Source organism: Anopheles coluzzii, chromosome 2 (assembly GCF_943734685.1).
Source record: "Anopheles coluzzii chromosome 2, AcolN3, whole genome shotgun sequence".
Lineage (NCBI taxonomy): Eukaryota > Metazoa > Arthropoda > Insecta > Diptera > Culicidae > Anopheles > Anopheles coluzzii.
In genome coordinates this window covers 111067196-111092340 of record NC_064670.1, presented here as the reverse complement: position 1 = coordinate 111092340, position 25145 = coordinate 111067196, and the positions used below count along the sequence as shown (strand labels likewise).

The 25145-nt window shown below is 49.8% G+C and overlaps 1 protein-coding gene across 6 annotated transcripts; it reads left to right on the top strand.

Moving 5' to 3' along the window:
* The first annotated feature begins 200 nt into the window (after positions 1–200).
* On the top strand, positions 201–25052 carry LOC120948310 (uncharacterized). 6 transcript variants are annotated; one of them, XM_049605005.1, is made up of 6 exons: positions 201–234; positions 17683–17907; positions 18025–18141; positions 19316–19354; positions 19501–22141; positions 22211–25052. In XM_049605005.1, the coding sequence occupies exons 2-6, from the start codon at positions 17695–17697 to the stop codon at positions 22645–22647; spliced, it is 3447 nt and encodes a 1148-aa protein (XP_049460962.1). In that variant the 5' UTR covers positions 201–234; positions 17683–17694; the 3' UTR covers positions 22648–25052. The 6 variants fall into 6 exon arrangements, with proteins under 6 accessions (XP_049460962.1, XP_049460963.1, XP_040220443.2 ...); XM_049605006.1 differs by having other exon boundaries at positions 202–234; positions 17686–17907; XM_040364509.2 differs by lacking the exon at positions 201–234 and adding an exon at positions 7667–7753.
* Positions 25053–25145: the final 93 nt, after the last annotated feature.

The window sequence follows — 25145 nt, the reverse complement described above, 5'->3', positions numbered from 1 at the left end:
TTACAAGAGAAAAGCTTTTTTTGGGATATATGAGGCACGTGTTTGCAAAAAAATAAAATATTATTATCAGTGTCTTTTTACTTTCCGGGATATGCACGAGATTACATAACATTTCTATCAAATTATTACTTTTGTAGGAAAAGTCAATTGATTGTTATTAAAATATTACTATTTGTTGTTTTCTTTCTTACTTTCAGACAGTCGAATGAAACCTTATGGAAATTAAATACTAAGGTAAGTTATCATTTAAAAAAACATTACAAAAGAACCCCTAAATTCTTGCAAACTTCCCCTGCCCGGGTACTTAAAATTCGCCATCGAAGACTTCCCGAATGCATCGTCCCCCCCCCCCCCCTAAAAGAGTCACTGACCTTCTCTACGCTCGGCCAAGCAAGACCATGATCGTGTCGATGACCGTAACCTACCCCAAACCAGGAGCCAAACTAGCCCCGCAACTGGCTTTAAAGAACGCTCCTCCTATTCCTTCTCCCACAGCTCAAACTGCTCCTCCCCTATTCAGAATGACCTATCCCAACACCGCATCCTGCCGTTGCGGGTTTTCCTCCTCCCCTCCCCCTCCCCCCCTCTCGCAGCGAGCCATTATTATTATTTACCCGGAATAAACAAACTCCAACCACAACAATAACCACCCATCCGCCCTGTGTTTCCTCCCGCTTTCTTTGCACAAAATCTGAATGGTGGAAAACTAATTTCTGAACAAGTGAAACATTGGGCCAAACCGGCGTTCGCTAAAGTGCAATGCAAAACACCGACCACGGCAGGGCGGCACTGTCCTGGCTGCTAGAGGTCCTCCCCCACCCCGCCCACAGGTCCACAGGAGGTGGAGGTCATGGAACTGTACCTTTTCACTCTCACTGGCGCGGGCAAAAAAGGTACGGACGGAAAGGAAAATGCAAACAATTGCCTCAAGGTGTCAACAACCTTAAAACCGGCGACACTATCAATGGCGGGGCCCATCTGCCGGGGCAGAACGACATGAGGAAGAGCCCGATATTTCTAAACAATTTCCACTGGCTCTGGTCCCTTTGAGGTCGGTTGCGGGCCCCAGCCGTCCTGGCTGGAATTGGATATGTTTTCAAAAAGCAAACACAACACAAAATGGCATGAAATACCATCCGCCGTGTATTATGTTGCAGTGGCAGCTACAAACAGAGCGTGGAATAGAAAAAAGGGGGTGCAAAAAAGCCAGATTTTTGCTCCTCCTTGATTCGTGCCTCCTTTCGGCATCCTTTATGCGACGTCACATATGGAAGTGGGAAGAGCAAACATACGCCACCTGCATCCTTGTACGAGATACCATGAACAAGAGAGAGAGAGAGAGAGTTAAGCAGAAAAGTGCCGTAAAACGGCAGTTAGCAGCGAGCTGGGACGAATGGAAACGTCACAACCGAGGAAGCGTGGTTCATTAACCCGTCCACTGTGAAGTGTTTTATTCTTTAGCGCGGTGAGAGGAGTAGTGCCGCACTTTACGCTTCAGTGAGGCAGTCTGAAGTAGTTTCCGATTCAGTTTCACTTTTCAATGGGGTGAGGTGGCAGAGGCGTGAAAAAGGATACTCGCAGTGGATGCATTTGTGGTGCACTTTGCAAAGCGTTTGATGCAACCACCTTTGGAAACTTCCTTTTTGTATTGTGTTTTATTGAAATATTTTTTGATTATTTCTGTTGAAAAACTACAAAAATACGAATTTTGTTGTATTTTTTATTTGATAAAAATAATCAATTTACCGAAAATGACACAGTTTTTTGGGAGATCTGTTGCATTAAGTCGTCCTCAATCTCTCTCTCTCTCTCTCTCTCTCTCTCTCTCTCTCTCTCTCTCTCTCTGTCTCCATTTCCTTGTTTTTGGATTTGGTTTTGCACGCATTCGACGGTAACAGTTTCGCGCTTCACCGAGGTCAGTGTTCGCTGGTGCAAGAATGCTAACAAAGTCATGGCAGCCGCCGCCAGTAATTGGTACCCTGTCTAGAGCTCGGTGCAGGTAGCTTCCCTGCTAGATCCCTCCCAGTGCGAGACAGAAAGAGGAAAGGGGCGGAAACTATATGCTGCACCTACATGCACCACCTCCAGTCGCCTAACCCCCTCCCCCGGTAGGGAAGTAAAATTGCGCGCAACTATGGCGACGGAGCAACACACGAATCGATAATGCCCAGACGCTTTTCCCCTTTACCTCAGTTCTACTCCACGCACGCCAGTTCTCGCTGTGCGCTACTCCACACCAAATCTTTTGGGGGTGAAAAGTTTTCCCTTTTGTTCACGGAATCAACTAGCGAACTTCATAGGCCAGGAGGAAGCCTATGAAAATTGCCCCGAGCCCCTCCTTGTGTGTGTATATGCAAACCCAGACAGGCCGTCGTCATTGCGCGAAATTTCACGCAAAAAACAGGGACTCTACAGGAGCGAACGGGACGGTGGGAAAACAAACACACCGCTTTGCTGTTTGCTTTTTTTTCCACGCGGCCGAGAAGCCTTTTAGGCCCTCGTGGTACTGACCTCACCGAACGGAACCTGTGAGGCTTTCGCAGTACCACCTTTCATTCATAGCCACAGAAACGGTAGAGAAAACGGCACCGAAACACTAGACGGGGCAAATAAAAACAACATTGATAGCGATTAAAGCGAGGTGGGAGAAGAGGGAGGACAAGGATTGGTCATAAATAAAGTCTCCCCCGGTTTATCATGCTACAACACCACCACCACCACCACTGTCGAGACAGGACGTCTCGGATGCGGAAGTCTCGATTGGCGAGACGTATCGGTTCATCGACCGACCTACTACTACTCAACCCTTCTTGGCTGTGAGGTGGCGTCGTCATCGCCATCATCACCATCATTACCATCGCCTCTGGTTGGTGGTTCCTTATGGCTCACAACACTCTGCATACACACGCTGTCCTGGCCGCATGTAAAATGCATGTGCATCCCCGCCACATTCATGCTGTGTGTGTGTTGAATGAATAAAAAAAAGGCAGAACCATTCTCGGCAAAGCAGAGATGGAGCTAGGGGGTGGGGGAATGTGGTGCAGCAAAAGCAGAAAAGTTCCGCACCAGACCATCTGTCTGGGAATGGGGGGTTCGCTCTTGCTGCTCATCGCGTCTGTGAGTGCACACCAGGTGCAGCCCGTCGCTGCATTGGGCTGAACGTTTGTACAATGTGGAAGGAGGTGTACGAGAGTGTAACCCCGTACCATTCTATGCTGCGGAAAACGGAAAAGATCAGAGCTGGTTCTGCACGTTCCACACCACCAAGTTATGCACCGGTTGTAGCCTTAGGAGGGAAAACACTTGGCAAAAAGAGAAGCTCATGAAAACCTTTCCCATTCCTGAAAAAACCCCGATTGAATGGGAAGAAGTGTAAAATTAGGTGGTGTTGGACAAGAGAGTGTTACACCGAAACGCTTTTCCCCGGCAGACGACAAGGGAGTGTGTCTTTGTGTTCGTCTAGCGAGACGTTTTATCGACACTGTAGTAATGAGCGTTGTCAAGAGTTTCAACTTTAGTTTACAAAAAGAAAAAACCAAAAACGAGGTACTCTCTTTGGTTCTAAGAAACGCCATTCTAATAAGGCACACGCCTGAGCGGCTCGTGTCAGGATATTTATGAGCGTCTAAACGTTCGACCCAGCCCTCCCCAGTTGATAGTAAGTTGATTGCCCATAACGCTATGGTAACGGTGTTTGCTTCCTTATTAAATTGTCCTTAATTAACGCGTCTGGCTTCGACGCGAATCGAACGCTAGCCTCGGTGGCGCTGGGGCGTCTGTGGCGCTGGGGCGTCTGTGGCGCTGGGGCGTTGGAGCAAGCATTTGCTTGAACAGTGCAGACATATAGTCTCTCCCTACCCTTTGCCAGCTCTTGTCTTTTTACAAATAAAAACTAGAAATAAAGCAACGGCAAGAAAGGACACTCTATTAATGGCTCAAACGATATCGATATCGTGTGGAGCTTTCTTTATGGACAAACTGTGCTGCTGCTTCGAAACAAAAGTCGCCGGAGTCGGAGTGCATTAAGCAGTAAAAACTACCGCACGCTTCAGTGCAGTGCCAGCCACTCACAGCCAACCCTTTTTATAGCTTCCCCTTCTGGTGGCGAAGGCACACAACGGTCCAGAACCTAGGACAACATCATTCCGCTTGCGCAGATCGAAATGGAAAACGTCAGTGTGTGCTGGTGTGGTGCGCTTTGTTGTTCCGCTTCCGCACGAAAGCCGCCGCTTCAGGGCTGCCGAGAAGCGGCGGAAGGGGTGCCAACGCAGAAGGCGAAGGCAGACAGCGAAGACAATGCAAAAAAAGGGCAAAAAAGGGCACACAACAACAATAGCAATAACAGTCAGCCAGGAGCAGACGGGCAGTGTTCGTTGTTGACGTTCAAGCTTCGCTGATTATTCTGCTAGGGGGCGCCGTCAATTTTGTCTTGGTAGGGCGATTTTTTTTGTTCTTCTTGTTTGCCACTACCAACCCGCCAATTGATTGCTCGACAACCTAAACTGAGTATGTAGATATTTTACAATTTGGAAGAATCGTTTGTTTTTTTGTTGGGAAGCATGCAGTGGACAAAAGCCAAACCATTCCGCATATTCCACTCCATTTATTTCTCCCGCACAGTACGAATTGGTGCTGGAGGTCATGCGCATAACAGGCGCATTGGTGTACCGAAATTGCCACCAACGGCTGCCTTACTGCGTCATTTTTCCGTCACATTTTTTCCCCTGATAGTAGGCCTTGTTTTTCTCACCCCGCTCGCACTGCTTTCATCATACCAACAGCATTGGCAAACTCATTTACATCGAACAATACCTGCCAAAGACAGGTCAGCGCTGTTTTGATGGAAAGCTCCAGAAGAGGGAGAGAGAGAGAGAAAGGGAAAGAAAAAGAAGGAGCGTGTGCGAAGGAAATGCACTCTGTGTGGGATGAGGGCAGACGGCTAGACATGCAGGAACCGCACGGCAGTCAGAAACAAAAACCCTCTCGCCACCGGCCGGTCTCCCCTCCCCGGGGCCATCGGTCGACGACTAATTTGCCGGCGGAAGCATCGAGTCGAGTCGGGGATTCGTCCTCACCGATCCCATCCCACCGCCCGCTTCGCTCGCCACATTGGGATAGGTCCGGGTGAGCATTCGGCTTGTGCCTGTGTGTGTGTGTGAGTGCGTTTCATGCGGACTGGGAACACGTCTGGTGTGTTTGTTTTTCCCTCATGCTTGCTGTTTTATTTTGCGTTTCCCGTTGACTGCACACGACACACTCACACACACATGCATTTTGCCTGAAGGTTTTCTGTGTTTTTCCTGCACCGACCGAGCGGCCGCTTCTGCAGAAAAAAAACGGGGGGCCGTTTGCATCGTGGTAGGAAACGCAAGAGCGGTTTGTAATGCATTTTTTAACGCTCACGCTCGTTTAGGGAATTTAGGGAGCTGCTCTGTGGGTGTGTGGTCGGGATGGAAAATGAACGAAATTGCTTTCGAGCAGAAGCGGCGGTTCGTTGCTGAACCGTCGCAAAAAGGGCGGAAGGAAGGCTGTAATTGCAATTTCTATACAATTAAATATTGAAAATGTTCGGATGTGTGCTTGGAAGGGCACATGTGCTGTGTTACAACTTAACACGATTCTAGAAAGTGTGAAAAGTGTTCAATTAATGATGATTCAATTTTAGAATGTGTTGACACAAGTGTTTCACTATTATTACGAAACCCTTTGCAGGCTTGGAAATGAAGTCACAAATACACAAAACTTAATAATAATAAAAAGGTGAAATGATATACGGGAACTATTTGGATAAAACAACATAAAAATGACTGAAAAGAACTACAATATACAAACAAAATCTAGAAACATAAATCATAAGCTATATACTTAAAGAATGTATATTTAAAATAATATATAATACTAAAAAATTGCCACTTCTAAGGCTATTTAAAATATAAATAGAATACCATTGCTAGTACACAAAAATGTTTGTCCACATTCATGAGCAAAATAGCTAACAAAAAAGGATGCAAAAAAACTCTCAACCACTCCACACAACGGAAGCACGACACATTCTCCAACATTCCGCCCAGAACAGGGACTACCCCAACAGCGGACAAACGACGGCAGTTTGCCTCCCACTCCCCACGACCACAATTGTTACATTGCGGAAAACGAAAGTCAGGCAAGGCAGCTCGTCAGGACCGTCGCGGCTGCCGTCGTGTAAATGAGAGACGCGGTGCCGTGGGAAAATATAACCGCCCTGCTTTTCCCTTCCAAAAACCGGAAGACACATTCCATCCAGTTTGGTTCCAATATGTGTAAGTGTGTATGTGTGTGTGTGTGTTTGAATGGCATGGATGGCTGCTGCAAAAGGGGGAGAAACAGGAAAGCCCTTTCCGAGCATGGAGAGATGCTTTTTAGGATGCGCAGCGCATCTTCGCTTGCACTGCTAAATGGGAAAAAAGCCCTTCCGCGAGCTTTTCGCCCCATGGTGTATCGCACAGTGGCTGTGTTGTATGTGTGTGTGTGATCTATTTCTTCTTCTACCTTGTCAGAAACAGTCCACACACATACACTCGTGTAGCGTGAAAAGTTGGCACTGGGTTTGGGCCCGAACGGCGGCAGGGCCCGAACGCCACTTGCCCGAACGAGGACTCAACTTTGTATCGTGTGCGGTAGGTTTTGGTTTGGCGTTGCTTTCGCCCGTCAGTCGCATGCAGAACTTCCGATCCTGCTGTACCGGTACACACACACACACACACACACACGCACAAATAGAGACACACTGTAGAGCAAACGACGGACGGCAGACGGCTGCTTGCAACCACATGCAAGCCAATCGTGCCAGTCGAACCGTAAATATTGTTGTCGTAGGTCCGGGACCGGGGTTTTATCGTCGCTCTAGCAGACGCCTCGCGTAGGCCGGGACGGTGTACTGCTTGCTCTGACTGTAGTGGATAGAGTTTTTTCTGTTTCGTTCAAAATGTCTATTTCGAGTGTGAGGCTTAGTGTGGTGGGAAGAATAGTTGGTTGAAAACTAGCAGCGAGTGAAACTGAAAGGTGGAATTTGTACAAAACAAGGAGTTCGTACGTTCTAATTACTTTCGAGATTGTACGGTTATACCTAGTACTGAGTGTGTGTGTTTTTGCTGTTGTAAGAGAGTAGTAATTCGCTCGAAACTTCCAACCAACGATCTCTGCACTGAACGGAAAATTATCGAGAACGCGAAAAAAAAAGAAGCAAATTAGGGTGTGCTCGTGCTCGTTTCCGGGACCGGCCGGCTATCGTGTTACCTGCTGCTTCCCCTTAACACACTCCCTTCTCGGTTTCCAAATTCCCCGGGACGAAAGGATGTAAGCTACATCCGGTACACTCTTTGCTATGTGTAAATGGTGTGTTGTGTGTTTGTGTAGGTGTGTGTTTTGCAAATTTTCGCTGCATACAGCCGAGGAGCGATTGCGATGAAATTCGATTGTGAGGCTGAGTAAAAGTGAAACCACTACAGCACCGCAAACACGGATCGCTTGGTGTGCATCAACACATGCGGAAAGGGAATGTGTGCGTTCGTGTGTACGGTTGCCTGGGGGCAAAACCGGGCAGGATCTGAATGAGTGAGAGTGAACTGAAATGATTCTAAAGGGAGGCGAGTGAGCATATAGTGCGAGCAAAAGTGAAGAAAAAAAAAACAAATACACACACAGGCCATCTCCGATCTCGAAGTCAACTAAGCCTACCCCACAACGGAGCCGCTACTGTTGGCTATGAAAGCAAGTAGGTAGTAGATGGGGATGGACATGAAAATTGGGATTTGTATAGGTTTTTTTGTAATATTATTTTATTAAAATACTAAATGAAAATCATTGCAAAATATTAAACTGTTTCACCATTAAATTGAATGCTAGAATACGTTCGTTCTCTTACAATGTATTGCAAAACACCAGCATCACACCGTCCATTACATCGTGCTGCACGCGGACCCGTACAAGTATGAGAAAATCGATAATTTCCATTTCAGCTTCAACTAGCGCTGGGAGCAGGGGAAAGGGGACATCAGAAACCTGCTGCAGTGGGGTTGTAAAATGCATCCCTAGACTGCGCACCCCAGGCCCTCTTTTACGAGAGTAAATATGCACACACAAACACACACAAACACACACACAGAGGCACCCGAAACACGAATGGTTCCATTCGGACGGGCGAAATTTTCCAACACGATGGAGCAGCATGGTGGTTCACGATAAAAACAAACCATTTAAGGCATCGAGAGAAATGAAAGCACACTCTCGTGCTTCTTTATATACTTGCAAAGGCTGTATGTATATCCCTGAATATGTGTGTGTGTGTGTGTGAATTTCCGCCAAGTAAGCACCGCAGCTATTCCCATTTACTTCCGGGACGGGAGAAACCCAGGGAGTGTCAGAATCGGATTATGTGTTTTCGCTTTCAGCAAAGCGCGCTGGTGGTTTGGTAAATGTAAAACCACCACCGCCCACGGTGAGAAGCTTTGGCGAACTCACTTTCGCATTTGGTCATGCAAAAAAGAAAAGAGAAGGAACCATTTACTTCTACCTCACGATGCAACTAGAACCAGCCCTTGTGCGTGTCTGTGGAAAAGCTTTACCAACAAATTCCAGAATTATCGCAGGTTTTGTTACTCGTTTCGGGACACTACCCAAAGCACATAGCGTGCTGACTCAAACCGTACCAATTAGAGGCTGCATTTTCGTTTGATTAATGTACGCTGATTAGGCGCGATTGCAGGCGAGCAAAGTCCGGCAGAACGACCGATTCTAATTACTGTTTACCGTTCACCGGTTGGAGCGTTTGTTTGTGCAAACAACAGAGCTTTGTTTTGATTTGCGAAAGGTTCGGGAATTTGCAAACCCATTTCCGTTTTGTTTTGTAAACGATCGTGTGATGATTGATCGGTGGTTTACTGCAATGGAAAGATCTGAAAAAATAAAAGTAAAAATCAGAGATTTTGAACGATCTAGAAAAATACAGAAATGTATTTTAAATAAGTAATGTTTTTCGATTTTAAAAAAATCCAGCTACATTAATCTCTATTTCGTAATATAAAAACATGCCTCACAAACGTTATCAATGCGTCTCTCTTATCAAACGCCTCCTTGTTTTTTTTTTTTGCATAACACACTCCAGATCGGTGCATTAATAAGCGACACGTGCGATTGATTATATAAGTGTGGGGATTGCTCACACCCTAACCGTTTCCAATCATCTGCTCCGGAGTGCGAATATTGTAATGCAAAAAAGGGGAGCAAAACAAACCTCCACTACTCCTCCTCTCTAAAAACAACGACACGTACACACACACATACTCTGAACTGGAGTTCCAGTCGTTTCGCTAGAAGGCAACAGCGGCCAACGGTGCCACGCGCCGCTCGAAAGATCTCAATTGTGAAGGGCCGCTTGGACAGGGGAATGTGTGTTGAGGGAAGACAGGTTGGGGCCCACACACGGAAGGGTCACAACAAGTGAGGGCAATTTCACTCGATTACCGCTTGCACTGCGTGCACTGGGTGGTGAAGTGCTCAAAAAATAGACACAATATGTTTGGCAGAAAGCTTGGAGTAGAAGGCACACTTCATCAGATGCTATTTTTACACTTTATTTGCTGATCTGTTGAACCCCATTTGCGTTGTTTATATGTATCTACACGCATTCATTTGCAAACAGTTTTCAATGACACACACACATATAAAACAGCATAACTGAAGGGCACACCAATACAGCCGGGGCCGTGACGTGCCGCCGCGGGATGCACCGATTGAGATTTACGCTGCATTACGAAACGCGCGACTCGCGGAATGGGTCTAATCAGCCTCGTCGCAAAATCCAAATTGCAAGCACACACAAACACACACACAGATATATGCCACACGCGCGCCACAATGAGAAAACAATGAGCGCAAAACCGTCGAGATGACATTCGATGATCACGTGTAGGTCGACGGAAAACGTGACAACCGGCCCCACTCTGATCTCCGTGTGTGTGTGTGTGTGTGTTGGTGCTCACCACCCGCCCCTTGAACTTCGCCGCCATTGTCAACCGCCCAATCAAGCGCCCGTGTCCAGTCCCAGTGCGGCTCCCAGTGAGTGCCAGTGTGTGTGTGTGCTGCGATGCACATAGTTCCTTATTGTTCGGACCGATTGTTTACCCTGACGGGGTGGGGGGTGGGAGGTGTTGGGAAAGGAGGGGATGATCGTGAAGCGGGGTCGCCGATGCAACTACTTCTGATGCAATGCAATGGGAAGCGCTGGGAGAAAAATATTTACTTTCGCTTGTTGCGCCCGTCCGGCCCTCGCCAAGGCCTCGACTGCCTCGTGGCATCGTCGCAGGACGGTCGCCCACTACCCGCCCGCGCGCTAATCATCTACCATGCTCCCTCCAAACCCCTTTGCAACCAAAACCCTTTGCATCGATTGAAGCGGGCGGGATGCTTCATTTGTCAAGCACTTTTTATTTTTTGTTCGCTACTTCTAAACGCTACTGATAAGAGTATGTAAGCCTCACTACTCACACACTAGAGTGCTTGGGGTTGGGAGGGTGAGTGAGTGAGTGAGTGAGTGGTGCACATATTCAAGATGCGCCTGTTGACATTGTGCTGCGCTTGCGAAAAGTCTCCGCTCCTATCACTCCACACACTATCAGCGGTTTGGTGCATCACACTCATGGCACACAGTGCGCGGAAGGTGCAGCAGCAGCAGCAGTGCACGCGCCAATCTGCTTTGACTGGACTCCATTGTGATTGGATCGTTTGTTTACCCTGGCGAGAGACAAAGACAAAGGGGATGGGTGGGTGAGCGTGAAAAGTGAAACCACCAACTAGCACCGTAAATTTCCGTGCCACTCAAGAGGATCGTGCAAGCCACTCACTTGACTCTGGTTTAGGAAAGCACTCTTCCCGGAGGAAACAATTCTTTCTAGCAAAAACACAGGAACTATGATGTAAGGGAATGCGGGTAACAGTAGATGGGAATGCGAGTGAGTGCTAGAATTGAGCAGCTCACGGGACACTCACCGGCACTCAAACCGATCCAGGACGGTTTATTTTGCTGTGCGCACGAAGATGATCAGTTGCGTTACGGTGTGCAAGATCGCTAGATGGAATTATCAAACGGTGTCTTTGTTGTCGCTACCGAATCCCCTGCAAGTTCCTCAAAGAGACAGCAAATCCATATTTTAAATGTTGTTTTGCGTACAAAACTGAAGACACAGACATGAGTGACCGTCCTGTTGGTGGGTGCTATTTTTAGTGTTTCCATTTTGCGTGCAGTGCTGACAGTGCATGACACTCACACTCACAAGCGTCGTGAAGGGTTGTGCATTGAAAAGAAAAGTTAAATCACCGCGCTAGTGGTTCAAGCTTCGGCTATTACAAAATACGTCCGGGCGCCATCGTTCTGTCGACAGTGAAAGTAAATTCCCTCAGCGCAGCCCTCAACCTCAACAAACCTCTTCAAGCAATCTTACGGCTTTGGGGCCACTTTGTTGCAACTACAAGTGGCTTTTAGCGACACACAACGTCGGCTAATCTCGATCAAACCTATCCCGGAAAATAAAACGTAGAGGAAAGCTACGCAGCTAAATCAATGGTTCGGTTTCGACGCGAAACGATTCTCAAGGTCAGTAAATGGGAAAAAGAAAAAAAAAAACAAAAACAACAAAACTCAATGGCTGATATCGCGTATCACTCGCTCGGAAGTCATTGTTTATTGCTGAGAGCTGGTGATCTCCCATTCCCGAGTGGTGCTGCTACGCAAAAACGCTTTCCATTGTCACGTGCCCTGGATGATTGGAGCGCACAGTGGAATTGCAATGCGACCGCGAGTGGGTGGCGCGTGGCACCCGCTGCTCAAGGTCGTTTGTGCTTTCGCATGCTCATTCATTTGAATTGAGTGCACTGGTACGAGGTTTTAGTTGTAATAAACAGTATATTACATCATTAAACATAATAATAGTAAACAAAAGGCTGGGCGTCTCCATCTTTCCAATTTTGTGTTTAAACGAGCTACACTTTACATTGTTTTATTCCGCTCAATCTCGCTCCATATGAAGCGTTCATATATTCCCTCACAGTTACAGTGACCATCATCAGAGCGGGCTGTTGCAAACCGGACCGTGCACATCATAAGTGCATCGCTGACGCCACCCGGCTCGACCATCAAATATTGACGTACGACGAACGGACGAACAAACACTATTGCCACTTTTCTCGCAGCTCGCCATTTGCAAACGAACAGTGACGCGATCATTCACACACTAGCACTCCTCCTCCACCCGTTTCCACTCCTTCCTCCACCTTCCACTAGCAAAAAACTAACCACTACACTTGGGTGGGTGCAAATTCGGGAGCGCTCGCTGTGGCTGTGGCGGCTAAGGTTAACCTTGCGCCTAATTATAACCCATAAAAAGTCCGGCCGGCCGGACGGAATGACGGGACTCGCGTTCCGCTACACTTCTTCCCCTGCTCAGTGCATGTGCAGTTTGCACTACATCTGTGTGCAATGCAAACGGCCGCAAACGATCAACACCGACAAAAACACACGGGGGCCGACATTGGTGTTGGTGGTGTTTGTGGATAGAGATTTCCAATTGACAACGGCGTTACGACAAACACGCTTGCAAAGCTACGGTTACAAAACGGGGGGAATCAGGGACGTTGGATTGATTTTTCCCACTCAAGGTTTTCCCTACACACAGGAATGCTGTTTCAAAGATTTTCCTCCAGCCACGGTTGCGCTGGATATTTACACAGCCGAATGTTTCGGGCGTGTAGCAGTCTGTTTGTTGTTGAACTCCCACTGCATCTTGCACACAACTCCCCCCTGGTTTGCTGGTGCAGTTGAGTTGCCGGATGAGGGTAGGCACTTTTTCCCGCGTTTCCGCTTTGGCAGCTTAGTCGGCAGCTACGGGGTGGTCACCCTGCCACACACTCTCTCTCTCTCTCTCTCTGCCTTACGCCAGCGATTCAGCTCGGATGCGTTGGTTCGCGTGGTGTCGCGCAGCAGCATCGGATATGCTGTTGCGCCGCGCTGTGTGTTTTGGGGGAGGTTGCGCACCCCGAGACCCGGTACGAAAGTGCCAGTACAGCAGCGACTCGCGCGACGATTAGTTTCGAGTGCGGTTTTGCGCCCTTTTAGCGGGTGTGTGTGTATATGTATGTGTGTGTGGAAACACACTAATATCGTTGACGATGCAATCGGTTGCTGCCGGTATCTTCTACTGATGATTGCCGGCTCCCACGCTCTGTTCGTTTTGTTACTGGTGATACTGGTGATCGAAGGGTGATCAAAGGTGTAACAACGAACGCAGTACTGGAAAGCGTTTGTACCTGTGTGGTGATCGTGTAGCGATTGTTAAGCTATAGTTTGGGTGGCAGAACGAGTGAATATAATTGGTATCAAATATTTAGTGATCATCAGACAGGTAATTATTAAGATTTATAACGATCATAACGTAGTTAAAATAGTTGTATAAATTCATTTTCTTTATGAGAATTGACAAACCATAGTTTTAGTATGTTGATAAAAGCCTTGCTCGAAGAAAAATGCATTGCTTTCACTAGTTTTATTCACTTTTAACTTGCCATTGCTCAGTGAGACAAATTAGTGGAGCAGATAGATGCACTGTTTTCTACACGTCGAGTCGTGTACCAAAATCTCGCCGCGACTGGTTTGTGCATTTCAATGTAAAAAGTTTTTTCTGTCGCTCGCTGAATCTTACGTTGGTTTATGGCCATTTTACATACAATTAAGAGAAATGTGTATTGTATTATGGTAAATTAAAAAACAAAAGCAATCATTAGAAAGAAAATTTCAAGCAAAATTCTACCATCCCATTGATATACTTTTCACTACCTCACACAATTTTGAGCATGTCCGAAAATATTACCATTCATCAACGGAGAGCAGCTTCCTTCCCGATACCACTACAAAAACGGCAGGGGGGAGATGAACCTCTGCCACTCACATGATCACCGCTCGCGAGCGCTAACCTTCACTTTTCGCGCGTACATTCAGCGTGCAAATTCCTGTTCCGCCATCACTATCCCTCTCCGCCTACAGCCCTAGGAAGGAAGCTTCGCACATCCCCAAAAACCGTTCGTAAACTTGAGACCGGTCATTCAACGGGGCAATAGCGATGGTTGTAACACAAAACTTACCCTAACCTTGATCATCATCGCACGATCATCATCGGGTACGGGTTGCGTTTTTTCTTGGCAAACGACACTGCGCGGGGTTAGCATCCGGCTGGCATGGGGTGAAAATTCGCACCGCGCAACACGCAAGATGGCCGACGGCACAACCGGCACACTTACACGCACGGAGGAAAAGCCGAACGATCGGCTGCAAGTCGGTCGAACGGCAACGGGAAAGCAGGGCAAAACTAGTGCAAAGTGGATGAGAATTTGAAGGTTTTTCCTGTTTGGCTACCGTTTTGATGTGATGGGGAAGGAATTGGTGCTGCACCGACATCATCACCACCACCCTCACCACCACCACCATTGGCTGCCAGTAGTCTGGGTGGTTTTGATCCGATCAGCGGACGTTTTGAACGTGGGCCGGGTTTTGCGTGAATCTGTCTGGGCGGCTCTGCCTGCTACCTGCGATGGGGGCGCCCGGTGGCGCGCACAGTAACCGCGCGCGGGCTAAAAATAAAGTGATGAAAGTTTATTAGGAATCTCAAATTGCCACTGACCGGGCGCGCGGACGCAATTGCACCCCTGGCGCAGCAGACGGCCGGGGGGCTGCACCCTTTTCGTGCACGCACCCCACCCTGGGTTGAGCGTACAGAGAGCGCCGGCTCGTAGCCGAATGCAGCGGTGTATTTTGGGGGTGCAAGGATGCATTTAGAAAAACAACAAAACTCTCTCTTCCTCTCTCTACCTCCTCTCCCTGTTCGCTCTCTATCCTGTTCGGTTAAGTAAAGACGGATAAAAGTAAAACCTTTCTTAGCAACAGCAAAACAACAGCGAGCGCATTGTTTTGGTTTTTGCGGCCAATTTCATCTCACCGTGCGCCGCAGAAAGGATGTTATGTAGACACACAAAGAAACACTGCCCTGTTTGTGCATTCGGGTTTAGTTTCGATTGTCTAGTGTGTGTGTGTGTTTTTTTTCTGGGAAGGCAAAAAGGGAAGATGCATCCCTTTTTGACGGGAAAGTCAGGCAGAAAAATTCACACCTAAAACGAGAGTGAAACGGGTGCACACGATAAAGGCGTGAAAACAAAACCATTTCCGCCTGCTTCACGAGCATACGCTCTTTCGCATGCCATTCGGCTTGGCTCTCTCCCGAGAGAAAATCTCTCCTCAAAATCCTCGCTCCAACAAACCCGACGCCCATGCGGATGCTGCATCCGGAGAGTCCGGCAATCGTGCACCGCGCCCGAATGCATCCTCTCCACAGTTGGGCAAGGACTCGGCTCCCGGGTTTTGCGGAGCGAAACACGAACACGAACAAGGAGTGCAAGATAAGAGATGTCTGCATCCCAGACCTACCGCAAAACCGGGCTCCCCCCACGAGAGTGAGAGTGAGCGGTGGAAGTCACCGATTGTCGGTGTGTCGTGGGTTTTTTTTTGCTGCAGGAGCAGCCAGGAACAGTGCAAACTGGGTCAGTAGAGGAGTTTCGGCTCTTCGGGTCGGGTCGGGTCGGGCTGGGTCCGGGCGGAAAACGGTCCGCCCTTCCTTGTCAAGCGCGTTGGCGAAAGGAGAGACAAGACATACGACAGGCTGCGTCCGTCCGCTCGTCCCCCCCCCCCCACTCGGGGCGACAGCATCCGCGTACTGCGGGAGCGAAACGGGCTGCCACACACACGGAAGTGAATCGATCGAATCGCACAGCGAGCGGATGGTTTTAAAGCACTTCGCCTGCCTGCTTCCTCGGTGGTGGTGCGCTTCCTTGTTCTTGTTCCTTTGCCTCTGACTGTGTGTGTGTGTGTGTGGGTGGTTGTCGCTTTTAGGCAGGAGTGCAGTTTTTACTGTCTGTGCGTGCGTGCATGCGGGTGGATGCTGCGACTGGCTTGTGACACTGTCGAATCCATTTGTCCACAGTGCACGAGCAGAACAGCAGTGTGGGATAGTGCAGTCGGGAGCTGTACAGTATAGAGTCTGTTTGTGTGTGTGTGTGCGTGTCTGTATAGAATGGAGCCATTAGGTGTCGTTTGATTTCCAATAACGATTTGTCCTCAATAATTCTTGTTGGATTCGTGTTAGACTACTCGCTCCAATTGCAAGAAGTGTTTTATTTTCCCCACAAAGCGACTGTGTGCAACTACAACTACAGGAAAGCGCTTCCATCCAAAATCAATGCTTCCGGCCGCAACCTTACCGCAACCTTAGGTGGGTACTGTCACGTTGCAAGGACCCGCACCAATAAACTGTGGTCGCCTGCAGTATGCAGTTGCATAAGCATACGGCTATCACCGTCCGTGCTATCGCGTGCTATCCTTGAGCTTTGCGCTGAGCGGCGGCCGTAGAAGGGTGATAAAAATCCAACCTTTCTTGGCGCTGTTCGGGGGAGGTTCACTTGGGCAAACATAACTGTGGGAACAACCTGCATAAGCCGTAGGTGGTCAGTGTAACACGGTAGTGACGTGCTTAATTTGGTCTGACCTTTGATATTTCACTTTCATTCCAATGGCTGGCGTTGTAAATCAGTCAACCTTTCGTGTGTTTCTGTGTGTGTGTGTGTGTGTGTGTGTGTGTGTGTGTGTGTGTATGTGTTTGTGTGTGTGTGTGTGTGTTTGTATTATCGTGACGCCTTCCCCCACTACCTCCGCGTAGTGTGTGAGGTCAGGTTTTTGCTGGTGAGCCTTCACGCGACGCGTCTCCGGGACTCTAATCTTGTTGGGCCGAATCGGACCGAATCGATAAATTACGCTTCTGCAGTAGTTCACCCACTCTGGGCACTTCACTACGTAATGGTGCCCTCGCTCCTCTCTCGTCTGTTGTCACGCCACAATGGACTCTTCCCGGTAGTCCCATTTAGCAAGCAGCATGGACGGAAATGAGGCACACACACGTTGCGGCGAGCGACGAGAGGGCCGAGAAGCGCATACGCGCTCACCGACAATTTCGTGCTGCTGCTGCTGCTGCATTCAGGATTAGGAAGCCATTGCATAACTGCACTGTTCCGCTCTCGCTCGCACACATCGCACTCGCTCGTGCGTCCTCTCCTGTCTTCTCACCGCTCACCCAAGCGCTATCGCGCTCTAGCGTACGCGCGTTTAATGCTGACCTTGAGTCGGATTTTTCATTCCCACCTTCTCGCACTTCCTCCTCTTCCTTCCCCTCCCGTTCCCTATTCTGTTTTCCCCCGCTTTACGCGCCTGCTCTCGCAAGGACGCTGCTTGCGGAACGGATTGGACATCCGCATCGTGTACGCTCATCGTCCATGCATCCTTTCACTGGCACTTCACCTTGAGACAACAAAGCGGGCTTTGGTGGATGGGGGTACAAGTATGGAGGTGACCGAAGGGGGTCGGGCCCTGTCGCACGCCCATGACGTGCAGGTGGAAACTGAAATCGATTCTTACTGCTTATGACGCCTTTATCTCTCTCTCTCTCTCGGTGCCTTTCTTTCCATTTGCTCCTGCCGTACCCTCTCAAACACACACGTAGACTAATTATTATATTTTTCTTTTTTTTCTTTTTAACTCTTGCCACGGTACTACAGCAGCTAATCAAAATGTCTGGAGCGAATCCCCCTCGAAGCGTTACGCCAAACGCGCAGCAGGACTACGATGTTACGCGTATGCGCGAGGAAGACTTCGAGCGGCTGGCGGTGTACATCGTGCCGGACATGCCCTGCGAGAAGGGTGTGCCCGGCCGGGCGGAGAAAACGCTCCCCCGCAGCCTGACGCTCAAGCCCTCCCTCGTCCTGTCGACGCCCACCTCCACGGTAAGGATCTCGAGCCCGTTGCCGACGGTGCTGGAGTGCAAAATCCCAACAAAAAAAAAAACCATCTCATAATCACAAAATCCCTCTTTTTGTGTGTTTCCCAATCTTTCCAAACAGACTGAGGGCGTATGGAGTACGGGTGTCATCCCGCGCGGCACCCGGTTCGGCCCGTTCGAGGGCGTCCGCACACCGAGCCACCCGAGCGATAAGCAGCTGTGGCGGTACTTCTGGAGGGTAAGTGGAGCGAGCTTTCTTACTCCTACTTCTTAAGCTCAAGTTAGCACTGCTAGACAAAGGAACCGTCCCGTTCCTTCCTTTCGTTGCTCTATCGGTCACTACATTAGCGGCTAGATCCAACGGTGGTGGTTTGTCTTTGTGTGGTTGCCTCAGACTCTAAAGCATCCCCTTTGTCGAAGACAAGTGGGCAAGTTATGCGCTGGACGCATGCAATTCTACGTGTTTTTTTTTAAGAAATATTCGTCTCCTGTACACTCTTACAGTGTGCAAAAATTATATACGAAAATCCCCCAAAAAAGCTTCGTTATTCAATCCGTTGCTGTGAAAAAGAGCACAGCGTCTGCCATTTTTCCTTTCTGTGTAAATAATGCATTCTACTGGCCAAACCAGACCTACCTCACTGTGAAATGAAACAGGATAGGACCCTTTGCCTCGACTTGGTGCGCTATCTATCTCACTCGCACCATCACTTCGAACAGGATTTTCCTTTATGTCTGTTGATGGATGCGTTGCAATTTGATACGCTGACGGCTCTCTTTCCCTCCCGCCTCGTGCTGCCCAGCGCTAGACGTGCCATAAGGAAGTGTAGTTTTCCCCAAAACTCTCACTGTTCGTTGACAGCTAAAGAGCGAGAGAGAGAGCGCCGGTCGGTGTGTGTGTGCTCAACAGACACCAGAGAGCAAGAACAAAATGAAAAAGCAGCAGTTTGTTGCAGACGACGCGCTTTTTTCCCCGTGCAAAGGTACAACGTAGCATAACTTTCTCTGTCCAATTTCTTTGTTGTCGGGGAAATTTGAACGATCGTTTTGTGTTTGAATCGAATTGTCCGCCATTGTCTGGAGTGTCTGGAGCAATTTCCCAGGTTTCACTATGTCTATAATGTCCTTGCATGCCACCAAGTAGATGAACTGTAGCACTAAGATTAGCAGCAAACATCCTCCTTAATTGCATTGTCTATAATGTCTCTTTATGTTTCTTTCTCTTTTTTCCATAACATCAACTTCCTGCTTCTCGTGTCTGACGTGTACAAAAACAAAAACAAAATCTACCAAAAAACCAACCAACCTTCAACTATGAAATTACTGAAACCTACCTCTAACCCTCAACCCGGCCCATCTCTATCGCCATCTAACACATCTAACATAAAAACCAAAACAAACGCAACGAGCAGGTGCAGGAACTGCGACACGTTTCCTATGGGAATATCAAGGTACTTATGAACAATCTTTTTGTATGATAAATTAACTGTCCCTTCCGAACTTTCTGCTCCTTCAAGCTCTTCTAGCAATTCTCTCTCTCTCTCTTTGGTACGTTCTCGTCTAAACTGGAGCTTCCCATTTTGATCCCTCTTCGCAGATATTCAAAGACAGTGATTTCTACTATCTCGACGGGTCGGATACGGCCCAATCGAACTGGATGCGGTACGTCGCGTCCGCGTACAGCTTCTCCGTGATGAATCTGGTCGCCTGCCAGCACCAGGAGCACATCTACTTCTACACGATACGCGACATCATGCCGAACGAGGAGCTGATGGTGTGGTACTGTCGCGACTTTGCCAAGCGGCTCGGCTACGACATCGATCCCGAGCGGGCGACCTACTCGATCTGCCGCGAGGAGGTGGTGAAGAAGACGTACAAGCAGCCCGTCCCGCCGGAGATCGCCTACAACCACGTGAAGCACGTGATGGGCCTCTACCTGCCGGCGATGGTGCGCAGTACGCCAACGCCCAGTCCCTCACCACCGGCGCCCGCAACCGTCGGTGGTCATGTTCCTTCCGCGAAGCATCACGCCCTGCACCAGACGGTACTGCGCGAGCCTCGCAATAGCAGCTCGGCGGCGGCCGTCACCGGCGATGAGTCCCTGCGGGACCGATCGCCCATCAGGATAGTGATCCGCGAGCAGAGCCCACTGTTGCGCGAAAGCGTCAAGGAGGTCGATGCCGACTCTCCGATCTCACAGACGAAAGAGACGGCGTACGAGCATCAGCTGACGCCGAACGATGGGTCGGTACGGTCGGACGAGGGCTACCACAGCCACGGGTACCACGAGGATGGCTTCACGCCCCCGGAGGACTCGAGCGACAGCGAGAGCGAGCACAACTACGTGCTCGATTGCTCGAAGAAAGCGATCGAGCCGAAGGAGACGAGCGTCGGCCAGCACAAGGTGAGCACGAGCGAGCCGTGCGACAAGAACGAGTACCGCAAGGTGAAGATGAAGATGCCGCTCAAGTACGAGTTTAAGAACAACAGCAAAAACTTCAAGGTAGAGCCGGAGCTGGAGCCAACCGAGCGCGAGGTGGAGCCGGCGGTGCCCGCGAGCAGCGAACCGGTGGTGGTGGGGGCGAGCATGCGGGAAGTAACGCCCGCCACCAGCACCGTGATCGTGCTCGACACGACACCGGAGTCGTCGGTGGTAGTGCCGCTCACCAAGAGCTACTACGAAGCCGAACCGACCTCGACCTCGCCCGCGACCTTCATCCGCTACACGCCGCCCAGCTCGAGCTCGATCCTGGAAACCATCCTGACCGGCAGCCAGCGCGCGTCCCCGTCGGCGGACGATCCGCACCGGCGGCAGCCGAACGCGACCCCGCCCCCGACCTCCCCGACCGAGATGGCCTACTCGTACAAGAAGTCGCAGCGGTACGGGACGGCCTGCAGCCCCGACTCGAGCTCGCAGAACCCGCAGGCCCCCGAACCGGCCGAACCGGGCCACGGGCCGAACCGATCTCAGCCGCACCATCACGGCGCCGCCGGTCCCGAGCCGAAGGAGGCGGACCACGCGGACCAGCACCATCTGCATCATCATCTGCATCATCTGCACCATCACCACAACCACCACCATCATCTGCAGGCGCACCATCACCCGCACCATCATCTGCAGCAGCCGCATCAGCAACCGCACCAGAGCGGCTACCATCACGAGCGGCTGCACGAGTCGCGGGAGGAGCCGACGGCCGCCGCCTCTCCCTCGCCCTCGCCCATCGTGTACCCGGGCGAGCACCATCCGCACCTGCACCATCCCCATCACCATCTGCCGCCGCACCATCACCACCGAACGCACTCGCCGGTGGCGTACGAGTCCCCGGTACCGAGCTACACCGCCACCAGCAGCAGCGGCAGCCTCTACTCCACCTCGAACGGGTCGGCTAGTGTGATCAACAGCGCTTCCAGCTCCACCTACAGCCCGCCGCTGAACGGTGGCCACTACGAGAGACTGACGACCTCGTCGACCACGACAACCATCCGCTCGGTGTCGCCGCCGCCGCCACCACCAACGCAACCGGCGCCGGCCCCAGGCTACGTGCAGCTCCAGTCGAAGGGGCAGCTACCGCTGGGCCACCCGCTAATGCAGCCCCTAACACCGCTCACGCACATGTCCCCGGGGCGTATCTCGCCCCCGAGCAGCCTCAGCCCGGACGGTGGTTCGTACTCGCGCAGCGGCAGTCCCATGTCCCCGGGCAGCCCGAACTCGCGCGGCTACCGCAGCCTGCCGTACCCGCTGCGCAAGCGCGACGGCAAGATGCACTACGAGTGTAACGTGTGCAGCAAAACGTTCGGCCAGCTGTCCAACCTGAAGGTGCACCTGCGGACGCACTCGGGCGAGCGGCCGTTCAAGTGCAACGTCTGCACGAAATCCTTCACCCAGCTCGCCCATCTGCAGAAGCACCATCTGGTGCATACGGGCGAAAAGCCGCACCAGTGCGACATCTGCAAGAAGCGGTTCAGCTCGACCTCGAACCTGAAGACGCACCTGCGGCTGCACAGCGGCCAGAAGCCGTACGCGTGCGACCTGTGCCCGCAGAAGTTCACCCAGTTCGTGCACCTGAAGCTGCACAAGCGGCTGCACACGAACGACCGGCCGTACGTGTGCCAGGGCTGTGATAAGAAGTACATCAGTGCGTCTGGGCTGCGCACGCACTGGAAGACGACCAGCTGCAAGCCGAACAATCTCGAGGAGGAGCTAGCGATGGCGGCGGCCGCCACCTCGGAGTGTTTGGGTAAGTTTGTCCGGCTTTGTGCCCGGAAGTCCTCTCCATCTAACGAATTGCTTTTCCAACTCCATTCAGATAAGGACGGCCAGCCCGACGGGGAAGGTGGCCGCGAGTTCTACGAAATGTCTCACCACGGTTCGCCGGGCGCCGTTGTCGTACAGCAGACGGCGGCCGCACTGTCACCAGCGTCGCACCACCAGCATCACCAGCACGCCGGCCATCACCACGGTACCGAGCAGGTCATACACAAGGTGTCGGCCGGGAAGATCCAGCAGCAGCAGCACCAGGGACCGTCCCCGCCGAACAGCAGCAACAACAACAGTCCCAACAGTACCAACCACAATCTAGCGCCGTCGCCGCACCTACACTACGGTGGCCATTTGGTGCAGTCGGGTGGCGGTGGGAATGGTACGGCGAGCGGTGGCCCCGGCCCGGCCCAAAGCCAGCACGAACCGGCCAACCGGCCGAGCGTGATCGAGTCGAGCCAGCCGATGGTGATCGAGTGCACGTAGCCGGGCGTTATACGCCACGCAGCCGGACCGTAGCAGCAGCTGCTCCGTTCATGAGTGAGTGATCGAGTGATTTGGGGTAAACAAAAGGGACACTTCTGTCGAACAAACAAAAGAGGGGAAAGAAGGATAACAGGTCTCCGCACTCCGGTCTATATTTATTGCCCTTGCGAGCGCAGAAGGAAGCGTAGCTTGTTTGTTTGTTTTTTTAAATATTATACTAATGATCATCACTCGCAACACTGGCGGTATACTATTAAGCTGTTAGGGTGTACTAATTAAGTGGTCTTAAGCAACAAACCCCCGCCCGCACTGTAACTTATTCCCGCTAGGCAAGAAGATCTGTAAATAATGGCTGTAATCCTGCAAGAGGAAGTGGCACCGAATGGTGGGGGGGGGGAGGAGAAACAAATGTTCGACCTCCCTTGGGGGAAGTTAACACGCACGCACCCTAGGTTCGAATTTGTGATCAAAATTGTTTTCTTCCCGCTGAGGGTAAACTGTTTGTTTTCTGTGTTGCGTGAGGCGACATTAGCACGTAAGGAACGGTGATCGTTTTGTGGCTGCGGTGCAAACGCAAATTTGCTGGCTGATACGGCGGCTAGGATTACGGCAACATTTAGTAAACGAAACGCATCAAAGATCAAAATTGAAGTCTGATAGCAATTAGGGATATTTAGGTTGTTTGCTCGTTTCATATTTGCTCGATATTTTCCTGCCACAAGTGTGTGTGGAGAGGAGAGGCCCAAACCAACCAGACTGACTGATAGTTTTCCTATGTGGGCTCGGGAGGAGGGCTGCACCGAGCGATGGAATGCAACCAGCGAGAGAGAGAGAGAGAGAGAGAGAGAGAGAGAGAGAGAGAGAGCGTGTTGTAACATACATTTGACCTGTGACCAGTGTTTGTTGCAGTCCGTTGCATGTTCCGTTTACATGTTGTTTGGTGTATATTCGTTCCCGGAAGGAAAACAGACTAGGTCTTAAGTGAGGGGAAGAGGGAGTTTAGTAGCATATACGAGATAAGAAAGGGATAGGAAGCAGATGTTTAAATCTAAGCAAACCTTACAAGTAAATACCTAAACAAACAATACATAAAACACAACAAACATCAGACGAAAAACACACACATACATAACAGAAAACACAACAACAACAGAAAACACAGAGAAGGAGGTAGGAGATGTGAGAGTGTAATTGAAAATTACGATTCACAACTTAGCTGAAGATCGGTGCTTTTTCAATACCAGCGCATACCCGGATGGAGGTTTCCTCTGCGGATCGCGGTACTAATACTATTACTCAGAGTTAAGATTTAGAATAATATATAAAAGAACGTATATCAAGCAGATGATAAAAAAAAGAACGAGAAACGAAAACAAACAACACAAATTTATGTATTAAACTTTCTGGGAGATTAAGACAAGAGAGCGAAGAAAGAACGATGAGAGAGAGAGAAAGAGAAGGGGGAGAGTGTGTGTAAGAGGAATGAAAAAGAAATGATACGAATTAGAAAATAATACGTACGCTGGTGCTAAAATTGGGAAGGATAAAGAAGGAGGCAAGAGTCAAGACATTTATGTTATTGCTAAAAGCAGTTCTGAAAAAAACAGTTTAAAAATAAACAATAGAACGCAGCAGAAATGCAAACAAATGATATCAAGTAGCAAACAAGTGAAGTTTATACAAGTGAAACAAAACAACAACAAAAACAGTAGAAAAGCAACTAAATACCATTAACAAACGCAGAACGCTAATCGCGCATAGACCGCAGCCTACAGCCAATCTATACAGACACGCTACAACAACACGTTCAGGCGCCGGGCCCGACAGCGGAAGCAAAGCAAAAGAAAGGCAATCATCGCTCTGGCATAGTGTGTGGCCAAACCTGACTCTCTGCACAGCACAGCGGCTGGCAGACAGCTAGCTAAGATGACGATCCTTGACAGACTGATCGATTCTATTTTGTTAGCACTTTCCCCTTCCGCTTTTCTCGCGCCTCAACCGATCTCCACCAATTTGCTTTTTTATTGATGGCGTAGCTTGGAACGTTTACACGCATACGTGGGTGTGGACCGAGCGACGCGCACATGAGGCACACATAGAGGCTCGTGGAGCTGCAATTGTCACGAACCGATCATCCTTCAGTTCAGTGCCCTTTCAGTTTCCCCCATCTTAAGGAACACTTTTTTTTTGTTTGTTTAATTTGTTTTTTTTTCCGTTTGCAATTTTGCTCGTTGATCTTTGTTTGTGTTTTTTTTTTGTGTTTATAGTATAAAGAGCAGTTTTTTTGTGTCTGTCTGTTTAGCCATTAAGTCTGCAATAGTGGCGATCGCGTGGGAGCACCGATCAAAACCATTAACAGGATATTTGTACAATAAAAGCGATGAAGGGGGCATAGAGGGAAAAAAAGAGGATAAAAACGAAAATAACAAAAAAACAGATAAAAGCATAATTATACGCGCACTATCATACGTTACATTTACAGACAAACATACACACAC

What these genes read in the sequence shown, in the direction of transcription:
- LOC120948310 (XM_040364502.2), top strand. Translation starts at nt 11,597, where the DNA reads ATGGTTCGGTTTCGACGCGAAACGATTCTCAAG. An exon ending in TGTCGACGCCCACCTCCACG is followed by an intron (nt 17,908 to 18,024) that starts GTAAGGATCTCG and finishes CTTTCCAAACAG; the next exon opens with ACTGAGGGCGTATGGAGTAC. An exon ending in TTTCCTATGGGAATATCAAG is followed by an intron (nt 19,355 to 19,500) that starts GTACTTATGAAC and finishes CCCTCTTCGCAG; the next exon opens with ATATTCAAAGACAGTGATTT.